This window comes from Paramisgurnus dabryanus, chromosome 15 (assembly GCF_030506205.2).
Source record: "Paramisgurnus dabryanus chromosome 15, PD_genome_1.1, whole genome shotgun sequence".
NCBI lineage: Eukaryota > Metazoa > Chordata > Actinopteri > Cypriniformes > Cobitidae > Paramisgurnus > Paramisgurnus dabryanus.
The window spans coordinates 8,416,362-8,440,302 of NC_133351.1; the positions used below are offsets into that span (position 1 = coordinate 8,416,362).

The 23,941-nt window shown below is 39.3% G+C and overlaps 1 protein-coding gene across 8 annotated transcripts in view; it reads right to left on the minus strand.

The window, feature by feature from the left end:
• spegb (striated muscle enriched protein kinase b) overlaps nucleotides 1-23,941 on the minus strand; it is a 126,296-nt gene that overhangs the window by 51,119 nt on the left and 51,236 nt on the right. For 2 of the 8 annotated variants that reach the window (XM_065252133.2, XM_065252132.2), the window contains exons 3-6: nucleotides 13,691-13,733; nucleotides 10,178-10,212; nucleotides 9,753-9,854; nucleotides 2,525-2,645 (exon numbers count right to left, since the gene is read on the minus strand). In XM_065252133.2, the coding sequence (XP_065108205.1) occupies nucleotides 2,525-2,645; nucleotides 9,753-9,854; nucleotides 10,178-10,212; nucleotides 13,691-13,733 (301 nt within the window). Of the gene's footprint in view, nucleotides 1-2,524; nucleotides 2,646-9,752; nucleotides 9,855-10,177; nucleotides 10,213-13,665; nucleotides 13,734-23,941 lie in introns of all 8 variants that reach the window. The other 6 variants (XM_065252137.1, XM_065252134.2, XM_065252139.2 and 3 more) reach the window with 5 other exon arrangements.

Genomic DNA, 23,941 nt, shown 5'->3' on the forward strand with positions numbered 1-23,941 from the left:
CGTGCTTTATATAGATTACTTTATTTGAAATTGCATTGAAACACTAATGTTTGGCTTTGTCAAAAAAACACTGAAACATATTTAAATATTAAAACATTTCCTTGTACAGAGACTCTTTATCTGTGCGAAAATAACGCATTTTTGAGAGTTCTTACAAGATGTTATGCCCTTTCATCCTTGCTAGTCAAGCATGCATGCAAGGATTCATGCTGTGCAGATCACCAAAAAACACCATGCACGAAAAACCAGGGGGAAACCGAAGGGGTCGATGATACCGAACACAAAATGTGATGCAAGCATGTTTTAAATGCAAACTTTTGGTCAGCTTCAATTTTGCATCGACTGCTGCGTGGGTACGAAACGAAAAGAATTTGCATATGGACAATGGGGGTCAAAGGAAAGTATGAACTAAATGAAATAAATCTAGATGAGGAATGAATAGGCAATAACGGAGCGTGAGGGAGGTGCTCGGCTATGCTTTACTAAATGTTTAACACAACGCATTTCAAAACGTTACATATTATTCGCTTATATGACACTTTTTATTGATGCTAGATGATGATAACTGTGTACACTACAGTACATGTTCTGGTGGTGACACTAAACACAATGCATCTCAAGCAATGGAAGATGCATCACTTTATGTTTACTCAGCAAGTACTATAATGCTTTGTCTAAAATATAACACAGTTTGGCCTACACCAGCATTTCCTGAGACGATCTATTATTAGACTTCTTTAACAGCTCCTGAAAAATGTTGACCCGCACAAAAGGTCATTGTGCTCTCAGTTTGAACACGACGTAACACAGAGTTGACAGATTATAAACTGGCAGTTTTAAAGGCCAGGTCATTACCCGAGTCATGACGTGCCCTCCTCCGTCTGCCATCTCTCAGATAGAGCAATGACGTTCTTTAAGGTTATTATCTGAGTTTTGGAGAGCCTGTCGTTACCACATTTCAGCCGTGTCGGATACAGATGAGAAGCAATTTTAAAGCAAAACTAAATAACGGGGATGAGAAACAGAAACTGATGGATAATAGTGAGCTTGAGAGTATGTACAGTACTTGTATAGTTCAATGTGTGATGAAATTATCATAGAGAATTTTAAGATGTGAGATTATTTGGGTGCTGAAAGTTACAATCAACCCTGGCTCAAACATGGAGGAGTGCTATGGAGAAATGAATGATACAGAAGATGCAATCAGTTGCGCTCTTTGCTTATCAATGTACCATGTTATGCATTGGTTGCTAAAGTCATTAGCTGGGTCCTAAAAAAAAAATCGGATTTTTAGTATAATAGCACTGAAAAATCAATCTGCTTCTTTATTCTCAGTGAGGCTGTAAGTCTGTGCATTGCTCATTAACTCATAACCATTTTGACATTGTTTACTTCCTGTTTAAACAACTGTTGTACAAACATGATAGCACGCTAACAATTGCAGTAAGCCACTGCATTAAAATCAGTGAGGCTGAGAAAACCTGCAGTCAGTAAAATCTAAAATGAGATCTCTTTAATATCTGTTGTTTCTCTCAGGCAGCAATGATGTGAGATCCCAGTGGGGTACGGAGTGGGCGTAATTTTAGCGATGCTATTTGATTTCATACAAATTTTCTACCATGTACAATGGATAGGTTGGGAATTTTGGGAGAGGCATGTGGGACAAATACTTTATAAAAGTAACCTTTCCGCAGGTACAACAGCACACTTATTTGTGTGATATTGCTAAATTTGACATCACGCCATTTACATTGCAAACTTACAGGGCACAAATTCAACACAACAATTAAAGTTGAACCTATATGTTAAAAATAAATGGTTCAGTAAAAGCTTTTAATAACCAAGCTTTTATTTGTAAGAGGCCAGATAATCATCGACTGAATTAGTTTGAAGTAGTCAGTAGTGCATGTAAATATTAAAATAACAACTTTAGCTGCGCTGCCGCTTGCGAATGAGTCACGTATAACTGTTCGGCTTTTTGGCAGCTTACATAGCTCTTACGCTTTGTGGGTTGAGCTGAACTTCATCCAAACCCAGAGAGCCCACTCACTGTATCTTCTGTCATTCCTGTGGTGATGTAAGCCGCCTCATGGGGCCACCACAACACACGGTTCAGAGAAAGAAGAGCAATCAAAGCCTGAATCTAAATCTCAGGCCCCTCCCTAGCACTTACAGCGGCCACCATGTTAGAGCGAGGGTCTCTTGTGACTCTGTGTGTGACTGGGGCTGTGGTTGTTTATCTATTGATTAGGGATCTTTTTGCAATTTGTGTATTGGTCTGCTTAGTGTGGGCTGTGGTTAACTGAGGTTTTATTTAAGCTTGGGAAGGTTCACTTCCAGGGGAACCGAAAAAGTCCTTCCTCTATAAAGACTGAACGTGCTACCGTAGTAATCGCTAGCTAAAGAGACACTTTCCTCGGACCCCCACACCGGACGGGACAGATTGGCGCGCGATGCTCGAATCAGAGGCTCGACCCCTAGGTGCCTGATCTGGGTGCCCGTCGGCTCCCGGCTGTTGGCTTGCCTGGATGACTGCTGCCCTGGCGGTCTGGATCCAAGGGCCGGTGCTTCTTTTTCCAACACTGTGGTCTCACCAACGGCCCAGCGTTCGCTCGCATCTGGGGCGACATCCATCATCCGATGACCTACAGGAGAGCAAAATGGGAACGAATTATAGAACGAACAGTAATGAAAGACAAATGACAACTTCTAAGTGTTCTTAATGGGATAGTTCACCCAAAAATAAACAATGTCATTAATGATTCACCCTCATGTCGTTCCAAACTCGTAAAACCTCCGTTCATCTTCAGAACACAGTTTAAGATGTTTTATATTAAGTCAGAGAGCTTGTTGACCCTTCATTGAAAATCTATGCACAGTATACTGTCCATGTCCAGAAAGGTAATAAAAACATCATCAAAGTAGTCCATGTGGCATCAGTGGGTCTTGAAGCATCAAAAATACAATTTGGTCCAAAAATAACAAAAATTATCACTTTATTTAGCATTGTCTTCCCTTTCGTGTCTGTAGTGAAGTGCATGCGCGAGTTTAAATTCACGTGACTGCAGTGACGCGGATGGCGTATGACGCGGCTGATGTGTTATCTGGTGCGCCCCAGCTGTTTTTTATTGTTGTTTTTTGTGCGCCCGGGCTTCGTTTACAGTCTAAAGGGAGACACATGCTGTAAGTTTGGAAAAATTTTTTACAAACATGTCTGAGGATAACACGTCATACGTGTCACTGCAGTCACATGACTTTAGTCTTGCGCATGCGCTTCACAAGAGACGCGGAAGAGAAGACAATGCTGAATAAAGTTGTATTTTTTTAATTTTTGGACCAATTTTTTTTTTGATGCTTCAACACATTCTTACTGACCCACTGATGTCACATTGACTACTTTGATGATGTTTTTATTACCTTACAGCACATGGACAGTATACCGTGCATGGAATTTCAATGAAGGGTCAACAAGATCTAGGACTAAACATAAAACATCTTAAACTGTGTTCTGAGGATCAACGGAGGTCTGACAAGTTTGAAACACGTCATACATTACATTATTTTCATTTTTGGGTGAACAATTCCTTTAACCAACTAGCAAAACTTAAAATATTCATTTAAGGGCTCATTTCTTGTTGTTGAAAATAATAATGAACAGCAACGTGTAAACATATAAGCAGCAAAAACATTGCACATTTAATTCTAAAAGTAAGTAAGGGGGAGAAAAGGGGTTAATCATTCAATTCAATTCAATTTTATTTATATAGCGCTTTTCACAAAAGTCAATTGTTTCAAAGCAGCTTTACATAAATAGAAGCAGTGAAAAGCACAGAAAACGACAGATAGCACAACAGAATACATGATAGCATGAGCAGTTAAATTTGCTGCGGCTATGACTCAATATTATAATTGCACGTATTACTAAAGCAACGTATAGAAGAGGAAGCTAGGTAAAGCCCAAAAAGGCTGCCTCCCCGGGGTGAAAAACCCCCTAGGAGAAAAAAAACCCCGGGCTTTTATCCGAGGAAAAATAAGTCCTAGGAGGGAAAAACCCTTGGGAGAACGGAAATGGAGATTTAGCGGAGATTAAGCGGTTCTGCCGGTGATCGTTGGTCAGGTATCAGCTGGGCATAACGTTGAAGGACAGCCAGTAGATCAGAGGTGTGCCGACTTTCACATCTGCCGGGACTGGGTCTGTTTGTCTCGTCCTCGGGTCGAGGACGAGACAGGGAGAGAAAAACAAAATCGTATTAGCGTAGCGGCCGTTCATATGTATTGAAGTGTCACACAGTGATGTGGTTTAACTCAGCTTAGTTCCAGACAGACTAAATATTGCGGCATAATTATGTTATCCACAGTTGAGGATTTAGCAAATTGGGGGCCCAATGCGAGGGTATATATGGTAAATAAGGGTCACCTTCCGATCTTTAAGAGAAAATGAAACCTGACGACCCGTTTGACTAAGGCCTAAAGCCCCACTGTCGTCGTTAATGCAGGTTCAGTGGCAAACGGGTCTGTATGGCATACTATTCATAAGACTTACGATAGCGCCAAAATCGCAACCCGACCATACGTGCCAACCCGTTTGACTAAGGCTGGAGGCCCCACTGTCGTCGTTAATGCAGGTTCAGTGGCAAACGGGTCTGTATGGCATACTATTCACAAGACACACGAAAGCGCGAAAAACGTAACCCGACCATACATACCAACCCGTTTGACTAAGGCTGGAGGCCCCACTGTCGTCGTTAATGCAGGTTCAGTGGCAAACGGGTCTGTATGGCATACTATTCATAAGACTTACAATAGCGCCAAAATCGCAACCCGACCATACGTGCCAACCCGTTTGACTAAGGCTGGAGGCCCCACTGTCGTCGTTAATGCAGGTTCAGTGGCAAACGGGTATGTATGGCATACTATTCACAAGACACACGAAAGCGCGAAAGACGCAACCCGACCATACATACCAACCCGTTTGACTAAGGCTGGAGGCCCCACTGTCGTCGTTAATGCAGGTTCAGTGGCAAACGGGTATGTATGGCATACTATTCATAAGACTTACGATAGCGCCAAAATCGCAACCCGACCATACGTGCCAACCCGTTTGACTAAGGCTGGAGGCCCCACTGTCGTCGTTAATGCAGGTTCAGTGGCAAACGGGTATGTATGGCATACTATTCATAAGACTTACAATAGCGCCAAAATCGCAACCCGACCATACGTGCCAACCCGTTTGACTAAGGCTGGAGGCCCCACTGTCGTCGTTAATGCAGGTTCAGTGGCAAACGGGTATGTATGGCATACTATTCACAAGACACACGAAAGCGCGAAAAACGCAACCCGACCATACATACCAACCCGTTTGACTAAGGCTGGAGGCCCCACTGTCGTCGTTAATGCAGGTTCAGTGGCAAACGGGTCTGTATGGCATACTATTCACAAAACACACGAAAGCACCAAAATCGCAACCCGACCATACGTGCCAAACCGTTTGACTAAGGCCGGAAGCCCCACTGTCGTCGTTAATGCAGGTTCAGTGGCAAACGGTGGCAAACTATTTAATGCAATTCATTTTAAGTGTTCATGTAGAAAAGGTTTTTATTTATTTATTTGGTTGGTCTGTGTTATGACCGTGAGTGCTTTGTTCCGTGAAACTAACTATTGCGAGTTAAGAACCTTTACTAGACAAATTATGCGAATGCTTTGTTGAAGAGAAAAGTTTTAAGTCTAGATTTAAAATGATCGACTGTGTCTGATTCTCGGACATCGGTTGGTAAATCATTCCAGAGCTTAGGGGCTAAGTAGGAAAAGGATCTTCCACTTTTAGACACTTTTGATAGTCTAGGGATAATCAATAGGCCAGAATTTAGCGACCGTAGTGTGCGTGATGGATTGTATTTTGACATCCATCCATTGAGAGACACTAATCTACTATGTGTTTCATCTCCCCGGTAGGCGGGGAGGGGACCAGAGCATATTACATTGTCTGACATTGTTTTTGCAATTTCACACATCTCCTTGATATTATCTTTGGTGATTTCCGACTGGCGGAGCCTTGTGTCATTCGTGCCGGCGTGAATAACAATCTTAGAAAACTTCCGCTTAGCATTAGCCAGCACTTTGAGTTTGGATCTAATGTCAGACGTTCTGGCTCCCGGTATACAGTCGACTATGGTGTTTGGAGCCTCAATGTTAGTGTTCCTGAGTATAGAATCTCCAATGACCAGGGCACTTTTAAAAGGTGTTTCAGCTGGTATACTCCTTAGGGGATCGAATCTGTTAGAAATTGTCGTTACGTTATGGGTCTTAGAAGGACGCCGTTTATGACTATGCCGCCTAACAGTCACCCAGTTTGACCGCCGACTTGACTCTGATGACGGAACCGAGCCATGTGTATTTTGATAAACACTATGCGCGCTCGATACAGTATTTGTAATATTTATATTAGCATCTGATGTCGGAACCGAGCCATTAGTCTTTTCGCTCGATAGATTATTTGCGACAGTAACATTAGCGGTTTTGCTATCCTCAACTAGCGTTCGGATGCGCGATTCTAGTTCAGCAACCTTCTCAGTTAACCTTAACACTTCAATACACTTAGTGCATGTAAACCCCTCTATGCTAACAGCAGAAGCTAAACTATACATGTGGCAAGTAGTACATGTTACAATAACAAGCGGAGTCTTACCGCTTTCATGCTGGGCGATGGCGTCTTCGTTTACCCGAACGCGGTCCCCGGAGCTGCATCGCGTGGGGTGTTCGGTTGAGACACGCCTCGGTCGCCTGCGAACGTCTGGTGCCAGGGTGATGTTTGGCTTGCCGAATCTGCGAAGGCCGGGCAGCGGTTCCTCCACAGCTTCCCGATCGCTTTCATGTCGTTCACGGTCCGTGAAGCTGCATCGCGTGGAATGCATGTTTGTTGCTCGCTTGTGGACGTCGGAAGGCAGGGTGAAGTGGGCGCTGTACCTCGCCTTGGATCTGCTAAAACCGGGAAACAACTCCTCCACAGCTTCCCGCTCAGGTGAGGATAGGTCAGAAAAGCATATATCAGATGAATCCGCCATTAGATCGGAAAATGCTAGCTTCAGCCTCCACCGTGTGGATGCTAGCGGGCTATATGCTAACAACACTGGGTGTTTATTAGTGATAAATAGTTTCACGTGGTAGTACTGCTCAATAATCGTCACGGTAAAGTATTCCTATGTAAAACTAATAAGTTATATTATATAAATAGGAATAAGATGGTAAAAAAAAAGCTTTTAGATGATGAACTCGACGGAGCTACGATGCACGATCTGTTCAGCGTGACGTCATTTTTATTTTGATGCAAACCTTTAGCAAGAATTTAAGTAATCCATGCATTTTAAGACCTAATGCATTCATTTGATCTAAATAAAATGTCAACCAACGCAAATATTTGTGGATATTATGAGCATGTATTAGAAGTGAGGACTAAAGCCCAGGTGATGTATTTCAGTTTTGTTTCAGCCAGGTCCCAACTGATGCCTCTAGACGAGGCGTGTTTCAGAATGACTGAATGCATTAGACTGTAGTCAGGAAGCATCCATCAAAATCAATAACAATGGGCAGCTGCACCCCCCTCTACGCCCACCCTAACAGATCAAATCAATCATTTACACCACTACGGAGATCATGCATGCCACCCAATCTTCAACACATAGATTTTATCACTATCTCTTTGGTGAAACGTTGTAGATTTTGTAGAAAAACTCTGGAGCGTACAGACATATTTCACGTGAAAGTACATTATTCATAATTCTGATGATGACAATCAAGCAATTTGACAGTGGAAAATCTAATTTAAACTTCATTGCTTGCAGTGTTTTTCTAAAATCCATCTTCGCTGAAAGCTGTATTGTACACAAGATGAATTTCAGTGTCATGTGGTAAGATCAAAATGGATATTTATATACAGGCCATGTTGCTCCCACACCTCTCGTTTCTAAGCAGAAATCGCACATCAAATAAACATCACTGTATTCTTCGACTCAGTTTTTGGTAGCTGTTTACAATGATGAAAAATGGAAGAAATGGAATAAAGCATTCATTCTTTAAAAAAATACACTACCGTCTGCTTCTCCCAGGGGGTTATGGGAAAGCTTTTGACAAAATAAAAATACTAAGCATAGACTCTGCAAAGGGACTACATAAATAGAGATAGTTAGTCTCAGATTTCTCTCTTTGTAAACACATCTGTGCATTTTGCAAAAATGCAAAAAAGTATTTCATGAATATAAAAAAAAATATTTATCAGATACAAAATTCGAAATTAAAGGTGTAGCAAAACAGAATAAACAGGTTCACGTAAAAAAATAACATTCTGCTAAATATTTCCAGCTTGACTCTTACTAGCAAAAAACAAGCATTGAAATTCTTTCTGGTCTTTCAGCAAAGTGAATAATTTATGAAGACCTTTTTAAATTGTAAATTTTGTTAACCTCTTGAATATATAATATAAAAACTTATCACAAAAACATGAAAATATGTCATTCATTGATTTTGTATGTTTCCGTAATTGAATGCACATAAATGCATGTGTACACGTTAGTTATTTATTCCTACAAATATGAATGAGATCACACTTGTATAATAATCATTAAGTGGAAAAAAGTGCAAAATGATTTTATTAAGTTTAACCAAAAATGATAGTTTTATTTGATTTGTGGCTTGTTGTTGCCCTACAGTAGCTCATCTGTGATTACTTCTTTATTTACACTTCAATGAGCACCGGTCTGACTTATTAGATCTGTGATAAGAAAACCTTGGAGCTCTACCACAATGTGTGAAATAGATGTTAAGAGCTTCCACTGAAAGCAGAATAGATTATTTATGTAATCTTATCTCAGCTAATATAAAAACTAAAGAGAAAATTCAATAGTACAGTGTCAAAACATTTCTGTAAAAATTAACAGTGATTCTTCAAAGATAAATAGCAATTCCTTCATAAGAATAGTTCATCCAAAATTTTTATCATTAAAGGTGCCGAAGAATGCATTAAATAATAATATAATATAATATAATAAGTTAAACTGTTCTCTGATATCTACATAGAATGTTTGTGGCTTTAATAAGTGCAAAAATTATCCAGAGATTTACTATAGGATTTGCATTTAGAATGAAATGGTCTATTGTTACCTTATTTGAAAGGGTTATGAATAATAATGCTCTGCTCTGATTGGCTGTTTCTCAGAGCAGCTCATTTGAGTAGCTCTGTGTGTGTGCAAACAGACCTTACGTTCAGACAAAGATACAGAATTTGAGAAACAATCAATTATTCGGAGATTGGAAATGATTTTTTTCAGTATGGACTTGCAAAGCGTAACTTTAACATCAATAGTAGAACTTCAGCATAAACGCTAGCATAGTATTAACTAGCATACAGCACAAACTCAGCAGTCACAGCTTTGTTTTGAGCATTGTAACAACATTGTACTTAATTTAATGTGTAATTTAATGTTGTGGCCGTACATCATGACTGTAACGTCAAAGTCGGTGTTATGCTGAAATTGGTCTGTTTTTTGGCGGTCTTTTGCATGCACGAGGTTATATATATATATATAAAATTCTGCCTATTATTAAACATTTGTATGCATGGCCCGTTATAGAATAAATTTTAAAACATGATAAAAATAATGGTGCTACAAAAGGTTCTCCACAGTGATGCCATTTTAGGTTCTCCAAAGAACCTATTTTTCAGACGGTTACATTGGAGTTTATTCTGAAGGTATATTTACCCGCAGGCACACGTTGGGCATCATCTTGAAAACCTCTGGCTCCTTCTTTAGCTTCCAGGGGTATTTGTGGCTCAGCGGCTTCGTCTTCTGTAGTCTCGGAGTCTGTGAGAGAGAAAAGTCACATTTAGCCTGAATTATATCACAACAACACACAAGAAAAAGTAATGGTAAAAAAGTACCATCCTAACTAAATATTCAAAAGGATAGGCTAATATTGCTGCTTGTTATATGATGATTCAAATATTGTCAAAATTCATTTTTTGTATTGCATATATTCATTCTTCCCTTGAGGAAAAGAGTACCACACTAATGGGGAAAGCTGTCACATAGTGATAAATGAAATTAATAAATGAAAATGGTGTTTGATATGGGTGGCATGATGGAGAAACAGAGGACTGTAGAGAGCACAGAGATAAAAACATTACCATAACTTTGCTTCCGACAGGAGCGGAAAACTTCGCTTCCATAGTGGCAGAGGAGAAAATGAGACAAGACATCACCGTTACTATATAGCTGAATCGCAGCCTCAGTAAAGCAACTGCTGAAAAAACACATTCCCCTGATAGATTACCATGCCTAGAATATCTAGCAGTGTGTTTGTTTGCCTCGTATCAACTTTAAATTGCTATTAAAAAACTGTTTACTGTTTTCCAGTGCTGGTTTAAGCAATGCTAATCAGGTAAACACATTGCACTGCAGATAGACATCAGATTTATTGGTAACGCTTTACAATAAGGTTGTATTTGTTAACATTACTTAATGCATTAGCTAACATGATTAGCTAAGTTCATGTTATTTTCAGCATTTACTAATACGTTTTTAAAATGAAAAGTTGTAACTGTTAACACACAATGAACTAACATGAACAATTGTATTGACATTAACACAGCTTAATAAATGTGTTCCTGTATAGCGTAGTGGTAGAGCATTGCATTAGCAGCACAAAAGGTCATGGGTCACCCAGGAAACACACTGATAAAAAAAATCTATATAATCCACTGTAAGTCGCTTTGGATAAAACCAACTGGCAAATGCATAAATGTAAATGCTGACAAACTATATTGCTTATTGTTAGTTCATGTAAGCTAATGCATTTACTAATGTTAAAGGTGCAGTGTGTAATTTTTAGAAGGATCTCTTGACAGAAATGCAATATAATATACAAAACTATATTATCAGGAGTGTATAAAGACCTTTTATAATGAACCGTTATGTGTTTTCTACCTTAGAATGAGACGATTTTATCTACATACAGTGAGGGTCCCCTTACATGGAAGTCGCCATTTTGTGCCGCCATGTTTCTACAGAAGCCCTTAACGGACAAAGTGTTTTTACTAAGTTGTCTCCGACGATGCATGTTTGTCCGGTGGTGGCCACCGTAGCTTCTCTATGTGTTTCAAATGCGATGGGTGAGCAGTGGACTAAGTCGTTGGTTGCAATTCGCAACCTCACCACTAGATGCCGCTAAAATTTACACACGGCACCTTTAACAATTACAACCTTATTGCATTACCGATTTATTACTAAATTAGCTTTGTGCTATTTGTAAATAATAATGATCAGATATCATATCAATCCATGAGTTCTACATAATTAAAAAAAGGAAATAATATGAATTCCTTGAGTTTAGAAATGGAAATGCTATAGTAATGCAAGTTCTACAATGGAGGGCACAAAAAATAATTCAGATTAATTCTGCATGTCTGATTAATTATTTAACGCATGGTTTCAATTTAAAGAGCTTTTATACTGTAGGGAGCCACGTCTAAATCTCACCACATCAGTGCAAATGTGTCAGCAGTTTGTACAAATTGCTTCAATGCTAAGCACTGCTAAGCTTTTTGCATTATTGATGCCCGAGATTAATGTGCATTGGTACATAAAGTGGATTGATTCATTGTCGGGCGTCTCTCTTTAGCAGAGAGAGCATACAGACAATTTCACAAAATTTGACTTCAAATGTGTCACAATTCAATCACACAGACAGCAGAAACCACAAGCACTGACATACAGTAAATGAAAAATGACATTAAGCAAACACAAAGGAAATAATAATCACAACGAAATGATTTATTACAATTTAATTGGAAAAAGATATTACATTTTAATAATCACAACATGTGACAATAAATCAAAAACGTGGTCTGTATTTAAAACCAAGGATGCATTCATTGTTTATTGCATTAGTGGGATGTCTTTTGTGTGTGTGGGCTTATTTAATATAGGCCAAATTATGTCCCCATTAGTATTCGTTTATAATAATAAATGTTTCTCTGAGACATGATAGGAGCAGGGCAGTGCTCACTATTTAAGGCACATAATTTAGATCATCAGTGACTGAATTGATGCTAAATCCTCAAGGTGTATACAACCTTAATTCTTTAAGGAAAACACCACCGTTTTTCAATATTTTACTATGTTCTTACCTCAACTTAGATGAATTAATACGAACCTATCTTTTTTCATTGCGTGCACTTATAATCTTTGTACAGCTTTTCGTGAATGTGTTAGCATTTAGCTTAGCCCTATTCATTTCTATGGCTTCAAACAAAAGCTTTATTTTGTGCCACCATACTTACTCATGTAACTACTCATGTAAGAGTCTTTAAATAGGAAAAACATGGAAGTGTTGCAAGTGTGTAAATTCATCCCTGTTTGGATCCTAAGGAATGAATGGGGCTAGGCTAAATGCTAACACATTCACGAGGCGCTGTACAAAGATTTAGTGCATGCAGGGAAAAAAGATAGGTATGTATTAATTCATGAAGTTGAGGTAAGGACATAGTAAAATATAAAAAAACGGTGGTGTTTTCCTTTAAACTCTTTACAATTACATAAACGATAGTGCTGAAAACGATAAATGGTTGAATGACTACCCCTAAGTGTCGGCCAATAGGAATTCAGCTTTGTGATTTACCCACATTACAATCTGAACATGCTTTTATTTCTACATATTTTGTTTTGCATACATTTCTATAATTTTCCAGACTGATCTCACGAGAATTTATACGTATTTTACGAGTTGGCTAATTTGTACAAAGTGAATCGTACAAAAAATGACTATCATAAAGCTGTCTGTAACCGCAAAGTGACGGGCAAAATCAAATCGTACAAAAATGTATGAATGTGGTAGTATGAATTAATGTGAATAAGCCACCTCGTAAAATATGTACGAATGAGGTAGCATTGAATATTTCTCAGGTTAGAAACAAACACGTGTATGGTAAAGTCTACTCTTTGGATGTGCCCATAATACATTTGTCTTGGCTCAGTGTACTTTAACAATGGCCATGTGTGATAAAAGTATTTATTTAAAGAGCACCAATTTCATTGCTAAAAAACAACGTTATTTTGTGTATTTGGTAATGATAAAAAACAATTTCTCTTCCTGAAATGTACGGATTTGAGAAGCTCTGCATCCCTGATTGGCCAGCAAATCTGTACGTTGTAATTGCCCTGAATACCTCTGACGTCAGCCGTAAATGTGACGCTCCTTACCATGTTTGAAAGATTCGCCCACAATGCAATGCTAACAGGAGTTAACTTACAGACTGTGAGTGAACTCGCGTCATTGTTTCCTTTTAGGTTTGTACCTTTTGCATATCGTTGACATGTACTAATACACACCGACATACCAAAGGAAATGTAAAAATGCAAATCGGACAATAGATGCTCTTTAATACTAGTATTGTAAAGGGTTAGCTTCTTTGACATCTGACTCATTTTGAACCGTGTACCACAATTCCCATATTCCCGTGTAATTTGTATGGAAAGTTTCCAAGATTCCCAGAATTTTGCAACCCTATTTACTACTGATATATACAACAATGCTTCCTTGATTTTTAAACAAAGACCAGACATTAAATGACATACAGACTCTGAGATGTTATCATAAAATCTGTCTTGTAATAACCTGGTATCTATAAAGCCAAACACACCATGAGTAAACCGTCCAAATGTTCGGTTCGAGTGTCCAGTCTTCTGAAAAGAAAAGGAAAGAAAAGAATTGTTTAGTATCACTTGGTACCACTTCAAACAAGTAGTATGAATATCACTTCAAACAAGCACAACAAACTAACACAAGCAGTACAGCAGACACTTTCCTAAATCAGAGCAGGACTTTGATCTGGTTAACGTCCCCCTTGTTGGTCTACAAAAAAATACATGTCCAGCTTTGCTCTGCTAACCCAGATTTTAAATGTTATGTAGGACATTTGGTAACTGAAACGCTAATTTTTTTAACATAGCCCTGTTTATAGCAATGCAAAGTTTCAGTAAGTCACCTTGGTAAGTATAAAATCACAGCTTCAATGCAAAATGGTTGATGATCTTATTTCGTAGCAGATCTGTCAAAGCAAAATATGCTCTAAGCCATGCAATTTCTTTCTTCACTTCTAAACAAATTCATCTTGGTTAGTGGAAAATTTAATGCGATTCCCGGTAGCTTCACATCCACCTGTTTCCAATTCTCGCAATGGATGAACGTAATCTAAAGCAGCGCTGAGGACGCAGTGGGCAGCGGCTGTCTGTCACTCTCAATCCATTAGTTACAGGCAGAAATGAAATCCTAATAGCTGATGCATCAACTTCTGTGAATCAACTCCCTTACTGCATTAGCTAAGGATGGCAGCTATCGGTTTCAAAGACTGTTGCCTGTAGGTTTGCAGGGCTGAGAGGTGATAGAAGGGACAGGAAAATAAAATAAATGCCAGGGGACATGGATGACCTTTCAGTCGGCCGTTCGACGCTCAGCTCTGTCCGCTATTGTAAAGAAAACATTTACGGGGCATTAAAAGCTCTAAATAATTCATAGGCGGGGGAAGAAATGTGGATCTGATGCCAGTTAATTTGTCATTAACCTTCATGTTTGCCAGCTTAATGGAGGAATAGTCGGTTCCACTTCACAGCACAAGTTACATGCATTAATTCAAAAGACCAACATTCTTCTATTGCTTTCATTAGTCAAAGCTTAAAACAAATAGCTGCTGCAAAAATGCACATGCAATTTCAAACACCAATACTTAAAAGATTGACAAAGACTGAGCATAATTGCTTGCATGACTCTTGTTAGCTTTTATTTACATGCATTTGATGCAGAAGCTTCTATACCAAATGCATTGATCAAAACGTGCAGAAATCCCATATTATGCCACATAAAGAGGGCTGAAAATGGAAAAGGATGGAATTCCAGTTCAAAATATAGGGAATTTCAATCTTTTATCCACTTAATAGCCTCCAAATGCTTTGATTTTCTCAACGTATGGTATTATTAAATTAAAGTCGCAATGAAATTGAAATGAAAAACTATATATGTATTTTTAATAGTGTGGTATTATTAACAAATGACTTATCTGTGAGCTTCATTATTTTTTAAAAATTCGTGTGTGCTCATAATCTTTAATCAAAAATGCAAATCTCCTCCCCTCCTCAAAACGATCTCTCTTCACTTCCGGTCAAAAGTATGGCAGGTGGGCGGGGTCCGGGAGAAGATCGCAGTGATTAGCAATTAGCAACACGACCCAACTTCAAACGATCCAATCAGATCTCGATGGACAAATTCAAATCCAGCCCTGCCTTATTTCATCTCAAAAGCCGTTTCATTCGGATATACGTCACCACGGGGAAAATAAGGCAATCGCTACTTCCGTTTCATGGCGACTTTAACTACACTCACCTAAAGGATTATTAGGAACACCTGTTCAATTTCTCATTAATGCAATTATCTAAGAAACCAATCACATGGCAGTTGCTTCAATGCATTTAGGGGTGTGGTTCTGGTCAAGACAATCTCTTGAACTCCAAACTGAATGTCAGAATGGGAAAGAAAGGTGATTTAAGCAATTTTGAGCTTGGCATGGTTGTTGGTGCCAGACGGTGGTTGCTGGTCTGAGTATTTCACAATCTGGGATTTTCACACACAACCATTTCTAGGGTTTACAAAGAATGGTGTGAAAAGGGAAAAGCATCCAGTATGCGGCAGTCCTGTGGGTGTAAAAAGCCTTGTTGATGCTAGAGGTCAGAGGAGAATGGGCCGACTGATTCAAGCTGATAGAAGAGCAACTTTGATTGAATTAACCACTTGTTACAACCGAGGTATGCAACAAAGCATTTGTGAAGCCACAACACACACAACCTTAAGGCAGATGGGCTACAACAGCAGAAGACCCCACCGGGTACCACTCATCTCCACTACATATAGAAAAAAAGAGGCTACAATTTGCCAGAGCTCGCCAAAATTGTACAGTTGAAGACTGAAAAAATGTTGCCTGGTCTGATGAGTCTCGATTTCTGTTGAGACATTCAGATGGTAGAGTCAGAATTTGGCGTAAACAGAATGAGAACATGGATCAATCATGCCTTGTTACCACTGTGCAGGCTGGTGGTGGTGGTGTAATGGTCGTTTAAATGCCACGGCCTACCTGAGCATTGTTTCTGACCATGTCCATCCCTTTATGACCACTATGTACCCATCCTCTGTTGGCTACTTCCAGCAGGATAATGCACCATGTCACAAAGCTCGAATAATTTTAAATTGGTTTCTTGAACATGACAATGAGTTCACTGTACTAAAATGCCCCCCACAGTCACCAGATCTCAACCCAATGGAGCATCTTTGGGATGTGGTGGAACGGGAGCTTCAAGCCCTGGATGTGCATCCCACAAATCTCCATTAACAACAAGATGCTATCCTATCAATATAGGCCAACATTTCTAAAGAATGCTTTCAGCACCATGTTGAATCAATGCCACGTAGAATTAAGGCAGTTCTGAAGGCGAAAGGGGGTCAAACACAATATTAGTATGGTGTTCCTAATAATCCTCTAGGTGAGTGTATATCCCCCAGTAAATCTTGGCCACTTCTGCCATATACTGTACAATCAATAAAATACACACTTCCCATAACATGTGTGTGCTACAGAATTGAATGATACCTCAAACAAAACTGGTAAATGAACAGAGAACTGAACACTTAGTTTTGGTTTGCTTGTCCCATGATTTTATTCTGAAACCTGTTACTAACAGAGGGCCCTCAGGCTTCGATTACATTCTCCAAACTGACACTTATCCAAAGTGACCTGCCAAAAGCACACTCGCTCTTTTGACTGTGAGCAGGCCACCAGGGGAGGATCTTCATGCAGCCATCTGTGCTGTGAAGAGCACAGCCACGCTCATCTATCTGGGTCATATAGAAGTAAACAGGATTCATCCATGCTACGGTTAACATTTAGTCATTGTTTCAAAATGAAAAATGGTTACAAAAGAGACATACGACTTAATTGTTTGTTTCTTTTTTAAAAGTCTATTTAAAGTGGAATTAATGGTGTCCTCTTTTTCTGTGGCAATGTGGTAAAGACAAACTAAATAGAGAAATATATATAATAGCTTTGGTCCATCAGTCAGTGTTACTCTTACAAAAAACGCACATGAGTTTCACGTGTAAACCATTGTTTTGGAAAATCTGTGAATCCCATGTGCATGTAGTGCAGTCACGGATTTAGGCATGGGCGCCATGGGAAGCTGCCCAAGGCGGCATTTAGCGGGGGGCGGCATGGGGTGCCTACGAAAAAACAAATGCGTAGCTGGGATTTTTACAGCTCATTTCATGTCTCATTTCATGTGCTGTCAAGGGACAACGAGCTTGTGCCTTGCTGCCCAGACTCTAGAGGCAATGTGTTCGACTTTATGCGCGCTGCACACACCAATCAACGCATGACATGAAGTACTATGCCCTCCACTCCTCTGTTATAACCTGTTACAGTAGGCAGGTGCAAAGTATGCAATGTAGGGGTGGATGTTAACAGGTCTGGGTGAGCAACATTTAAAAAATTTGTATCTATTAAAACAACAAAGGAGAAAACTATACATTGTACAGTACTGTGCAAAAGTCTTAGGGGCTAATCACACCAATCGCGCTTTAAACACTTGGAAACGCAAGGCGCGACGCACTGCCTTTTTATATTGCTAAGCAACCACCGAGTCAGCTGTCTTGTCAATCAAATATTGAAGCGTGAGCACTCTTTTGCTGTTAACTGTCATATTAGCAGAAACTTTAAAAAGAGGGCGCTTGCTCTGACCTTGTTTGAGGATGAGAGGTGCACAAACACGCAGGAGAGAGTAAGCGAGTGGAGTCCGGTTCTTCAAAGCACCTGTAAATTTCCCTCACCACAACGTAAGGACCGCTTCTCCCCTCATTCGATTGGACAATTGAAAGACGCGACGTCGGGCGCTTTTCCGCTTCCAGCGTTCCTTCAAAGATGCGTGCTGCGGCCGACGGCAAAAACCGCAAGGCGCTCAGCGTGCATAAACAGCGCGCAAACGCTCCCTGCCCATAGAATATCATTCAAAAAAGGAGCCTGCAACTGCCATAAACGCTTTTGGTTTGATCGGTCCCTTAGGCCTCCATGCCAGAATTAGATTTGTTGTTTTTGCAATGTTATAGTGATCATATGAAGAGTTTCGTTGCAAAACGAGATAACTCAGTTTTTAACATTTTTGTCAAAACATGTTTATTATTATGTTTTCATGCTATTATTTTTTTATGATGCTACTTAGCTGTATTTTTTAAGTTATGAAGGTTTAAATCAAAACAAACCAACTGCAGTTGAATTGATATTAATTGGAATGCACAACCAAAAACGATTTTCTGAAGAAAAAAAATGCAACAAAACCATATATACACCGACGTTGCCTAAAGAAGCCATTTAGTCCTGAAAATTATTTTTTTATTTTTTTTTTGTACATGTTTCCTATATTTTCTGTTTGTATCTTAATAAAATAGATTGAAAAATAAATATGGATGGACATTAAAACTTCTAAAACAACAAGGTGGTGGTGGCCTAAGACTTTTGCCCAGTACTGCATATATGCAGTTATGTCACTCCTTATAAGTATAATATGCATATTATAAAATATATTAAATATGTTATGTTATTTATTTTCAAAAGTTTGATACGTGCTAAAAATTCATGTGTTTTTTCCTCTAAGGGAAATCTCTGGGATTTTACCAGCAAGAGGCACAATTTAAGGTTTCCAGAACGGTGTGGGGCAAGATACAGACAAAGGTTTAATACTTTTTTAAAACCTCTAACCCGAAGTATATAGAAATGACTAACCAAAGAACCACTAATTTCGAAGATTACAGTTATCACCCGACATCAAAGCAGCCGGTGTTAAAGCTGCAATTGTTATTGGTTTCCCGCTTACCCTTTTCCTCAGACAAATATCAGAGGTCTATTGGTCAGCACCTTGGAGAGCTCCACTTTTCTTTTCGGCCCACACTATAGTCATTCATACTGGATGAATCAAGACACTCCAGGTGGGAGCTCTGTTTGTTTCAATGAATCATCGTGGCCTTTGGTCACCAGGTAATTTATTTGTTGCCAAGTTAGACATACTGAGATCTGATGCATGCTGTTCTATCTAATCCTGGTTGCTGTATCTGCTTTGTGCTTAGCTCCAATCACTCAGCCCAGAGCGAGTTGGCTATTTCAATCCCACCCAGCCTAACTTTTCATTATTCCTGCCAATGTAGCATGTGAATCACTTCACACTTTAGGAGACACATCTCTCTTTATTGCCCGCTGGGTTTGCTAAACCTTGTGAGTCAGCGTGGCAGCTTTTATAGGAAAGGGTGGCAGTTTATGTGATTTTTGCCCCCCCAATCCCATTTTTTAAGATTTTTACTGTGCTTGCATAGCAACACTGTATTGATATTCCTCAAACCTTCTGGTAAGGGGTTTCTTCTAAACCCTCTTCAGCACACGCCTCATTAAATGGATTGCTGAGCACAGTTTTCTTTGCCGAGTCCTATTGAGACTAGAACGTGCATTTGTGGTATATACAGAAATTTTATTTTAAATAGCCAGTAGCCATTAAAAGCCATCAAAAGTAGGAGATATTAAAAGGAAAGTTAATAAAACTTTTTTATTTTTGTGATAAAAATTTGGATACACCCCTAAATGCTACTGTAGTTTAGGTGGTAGAGCATTACGTAATGCAAATGGTCATGAGGTCAATCCCAGGGAACACACATACTGTTAAAGCTTTGTTGTTTTAGCAAAGTTTTAATGTTCATTCATATTTATTTTTCACTCTTTTTTAAGATACAAACAGAAAATACAGTAAATATCTACACAAAATTAAAAACAAAATAATTTTCAGAACTAAATGTCTTCTTCAGGCATCAGTCAGTATTTAGCGTGAATATATAAATACTAAATACTTGACACTTCAGTATTTAGTTTTATACTGTTTTTAATACTACATCCACATTTCCTGTATTTTCTGGTTGTATTCTTATAAAGAGACTGAGAAATAATTATATATGATCACTATACAATTGCAAAAACAACTAATCTAATGGTAGCATGCACAGTACTGTATATGCTTGTAATGCACCGTAAGTCGCTTTGGATAAAAACGCCATATCAGATGCATAAATGCATGCAAATGAGGTCATAGTAATTTTAAATCCATTTCTCAGAGATAGAAAAATTCACATTTAAAATGCATTTAAAATATTAAAATGTCTAACAGTTAGTATGCTGTAGATGACCTCAAATCATCTGTTGTAGCATTTTATTTAAACAGAACCAAAGCCCAAACTTGCAGCTTACACTAAAAATTGTTAAAAAAAATTGCATATGCATATTGCAAAAGAGTGCATATTTGTATTTCAAAGGTAAATACTGGTACCATACCTAAATCTGTACCATTATGGCCTTATAAAAGGTACCAAAGAGTGCATATTAGTACCTCAAAGGTAAATACTGGTACCATACCTAAATCTGTACCATTATGGCCTTATAAAAGGTACCAATGAATGCATATTAGTACGTCAAAGGTAAATACTGGTACCATACCTAAACCTGTACCATTATGACCTTATAAAAGGTACCAAAGAGTGCATATTAGTACCTCAAAGGTAAATACTGGTACCATACCTAAATCTGTACCATTATGGCCTTATAAAAGGTACCAAAGAGTGCATATTAGTACCTCAAAGGTAAATACTGGTACCATACCTAAATCTGTACCATTATGGCCTTATAAAAGGTACCAATGAATGCATATTAGTACGTCAAAGGTAAATACTGGTACCATACCTAAATCTGTACCATTATGGCCTTATAAAAGGTACCAAAGAGTGCATATTAGTACCTCAAAGGTAAATACTGGTACCATACCTAAATCTGTACCATTATGGCCTTATAAAAGGTACCAATGAATGCATATTAGTACGTCAAAGGTAAATACTGGTACCATACCTAAACCTGTACCATTATGACCTTATAAAAGGTACCAAAGAGTGCATATTAGTACCTCAAAGGTAAATACTGATACCCTATTAGGTACCTAAATCTGTACCATTATTGCCTTATTAAAGGTACCAAAAAGTGCATATTAGTACCTCAAAGGTAAATACTGGTACCATACCTAAACCTGTACCATTATGACCTTATAAAAGGTACCAAAGAGTGCATATTAGTACCTCAAAGGTAAATACTGGTACCCTATTAGGTACCTAAATCTGTACCATTTTGGCCTTATTAAAGGTACCAAAGAGTGCATATTTGTACCTCAAAGGTAAATACTGGTACCATATTATGTACCTAAATCTGTACCATTATGGCCTTATTAAAGGTACCAAAGACTGAATATTAGTACCTCAAAGGTAAATACTGGTACCATATTATGTACCTAAATCTGTACCATTATGGCCTTATTAAAGGTACCAAAGAGTGCATATTAGTACCTCAAAGGTAAATACTGGTACCATATTATGTACCTAAATCTGTACCATTATGGCCTTATTAAAGGTACCAAAGAGTGCATATTAGTACCTCAAAGGTAAATACTGGTACCATACCTAAATCTGTACCATTATGGCCTTATTAAAGGTACCAAAGACTGAATATTAGTACCTCAAAGGTAAATACTGGTACCATATTATGTACCTAAATCTGTACCATTATGGCCTTATTAAAGGTACCAAAGAGTGCATATTAGTACCTCAAAGGTAAATACTGGTACCATAATATGTACCTAAATCTGTACCATTATGGCCTTATTAAAGGTACCAAAGAGTGCATATTAGTACCTCAAAGGTAAATACTGGTACCATACCTAAATCTGTACCATTATGGCCTTATAAAAGGTACCAAAGAGTGCATATTTGTACCTCAAAGGTAAATACTGGTACCATACCTAAATCTGTACCGTTATGGCCTTATTAAAGGTACCAAAGAGTGCATATTAGTACCTCAAAGGTAAATACTGGTACCATACCTAAACCTGTACCATTATGGCCTTATAAAAGGTACCAAAGAGTGCATATTTGTACCTCAAAGGTAAATACTGGTATCATATTATTTACCTAAATCTGTACCATTATGGCCTTATTAAAGGTACCAAACAGTGCATATTTGTACCTCAAAGGTAAATACTGGTACCATATTAGGTACCCAACTCTGTACCATTATGGCCTTTATTTAAGGGCCCTGCCCTAGTTACAGCTAAGGACAATTTTTGACTATTTTTTCTGATAGTGTACTTGGACTTTCAACACATGTATTCTTGTGTCACAAATAGCTACCTTTAATTATTTTCCAAGTCAGGAATGACAGCAGTAACAGGGACTATGCTTATTTGGCCTAAGGTTATTTTTTCAGACCTGTAGATCAATTGCTTTGTTCCGAAAATGGGGGTTAAATGGCTACAATGTTGCAATTTCATATTGGCTCGATTCATATTCACAAGGCAACATTTCCAAATGGACCAGACTTTGTTAATGCAAGTCACATGCGAGTAAACTATCCTTTAATTGGTCAGAGTACATCTGTTTATTTTCCGTGATTCTGCTCAAAGTTGTCCGTCAGCGAGATTATTGTGTGGCTTTTTCTGTGGATATATTACTTTATTATTTTAATGAGGCATTAAAACATATGTTGGACAACATTCTTACTTATGTACCCATTTGTGGAGAAAAGCAATTTGAAGACATTTTATAAGGAACAGCTAGGTGCGCTTTGGTTGTGAATGGTGTTGATGTGCTCACCAGAATTCGTAACCAAAGAGCAATCAGGTATGTTTATGGTTAATAAAGCAATAAGATAAGTCTGCAATAAGCAATAAGTTGTCACGGTGATCCGTGTCATGTTTTGTTTGTCTCCCCGATTACGTCACCTGGACATTCACGGACTGATTCATCACACCTGTTCCCTGTTAAGTGTTGTGTATTTATACTGCTGTCTGTTTCTCACCTGTCGCCGGATCATTGTCATTGTCATTACTACCCTGTCTGTTACCCGTGTCACATTTTGGATGTTCCTGTGTTGCTGTTTTACTCCTCGTGTTTTGTTTCTGTTCATTTTATATTAAATATTATTTATTTCATGGTGAACCCTGCACTTGCGTCCTGACTCCCGTCCCGTGTCGTGACAGAATGATCCGGCCAGACTGGACGCAGCGGGTTCACGGAGGGCGGCTCCCCCAGGAGTTTCGTCGAGGGGGAGTAGTGACATCGGGGTGTATTCCCCATCAGCCCCGATGTCTCTTGGGGACCACCGTGAGCGATCGCTCGCTCCCGCGAGCATGCGGGAGGAGGATCGGCCCAGGCGGTCCCCCAACGGTTGAGTCGTCGTCGACGGTCCCTCGGAGGACCACCATCCTGCTCGCAGGGGGATCCGGAACGGACCACGCCCGATCATTTCCCCGGGGTGGCTACCGTGAGAGGGTCTCCGTTTCCGCGAGGGGATGGGAGATGACTTCCGGGGGCAGCTGATCGTCGGCGATTCCCAGGAGGGGGGTAATTCGTCTGCCTCGGTTCTCGGAGCGATCGCTCCGGTTCTCCTGGCGCAGTCCGGCCTACCGTTCCTGTTGGTCTCATCCCGGCGGCTGCCGGCTTCGCCAGGTTCCCCAAGCCCTCCACCCCTCCCTTGGACTCTCGCTACCAGACTTTTGTGTTTGTTTTGTTTAGGTGAGTGTCTGGTAGCCACTCTTAGAGGGAGGGGTCATGTCACGGTGATCCGTGTCATGTTTTGTTTGTCTCCCCGATTACGTCACCTGGACATTCACGGACTGATTCATCACACCTGTTCCCTGTTAAGTGTTGTGTATTTATACTGCTGTCTGTTTCTCACCTGTCGCCGGATCATTGTCATTGTCATTACTACCCTGTCTGTTACCCG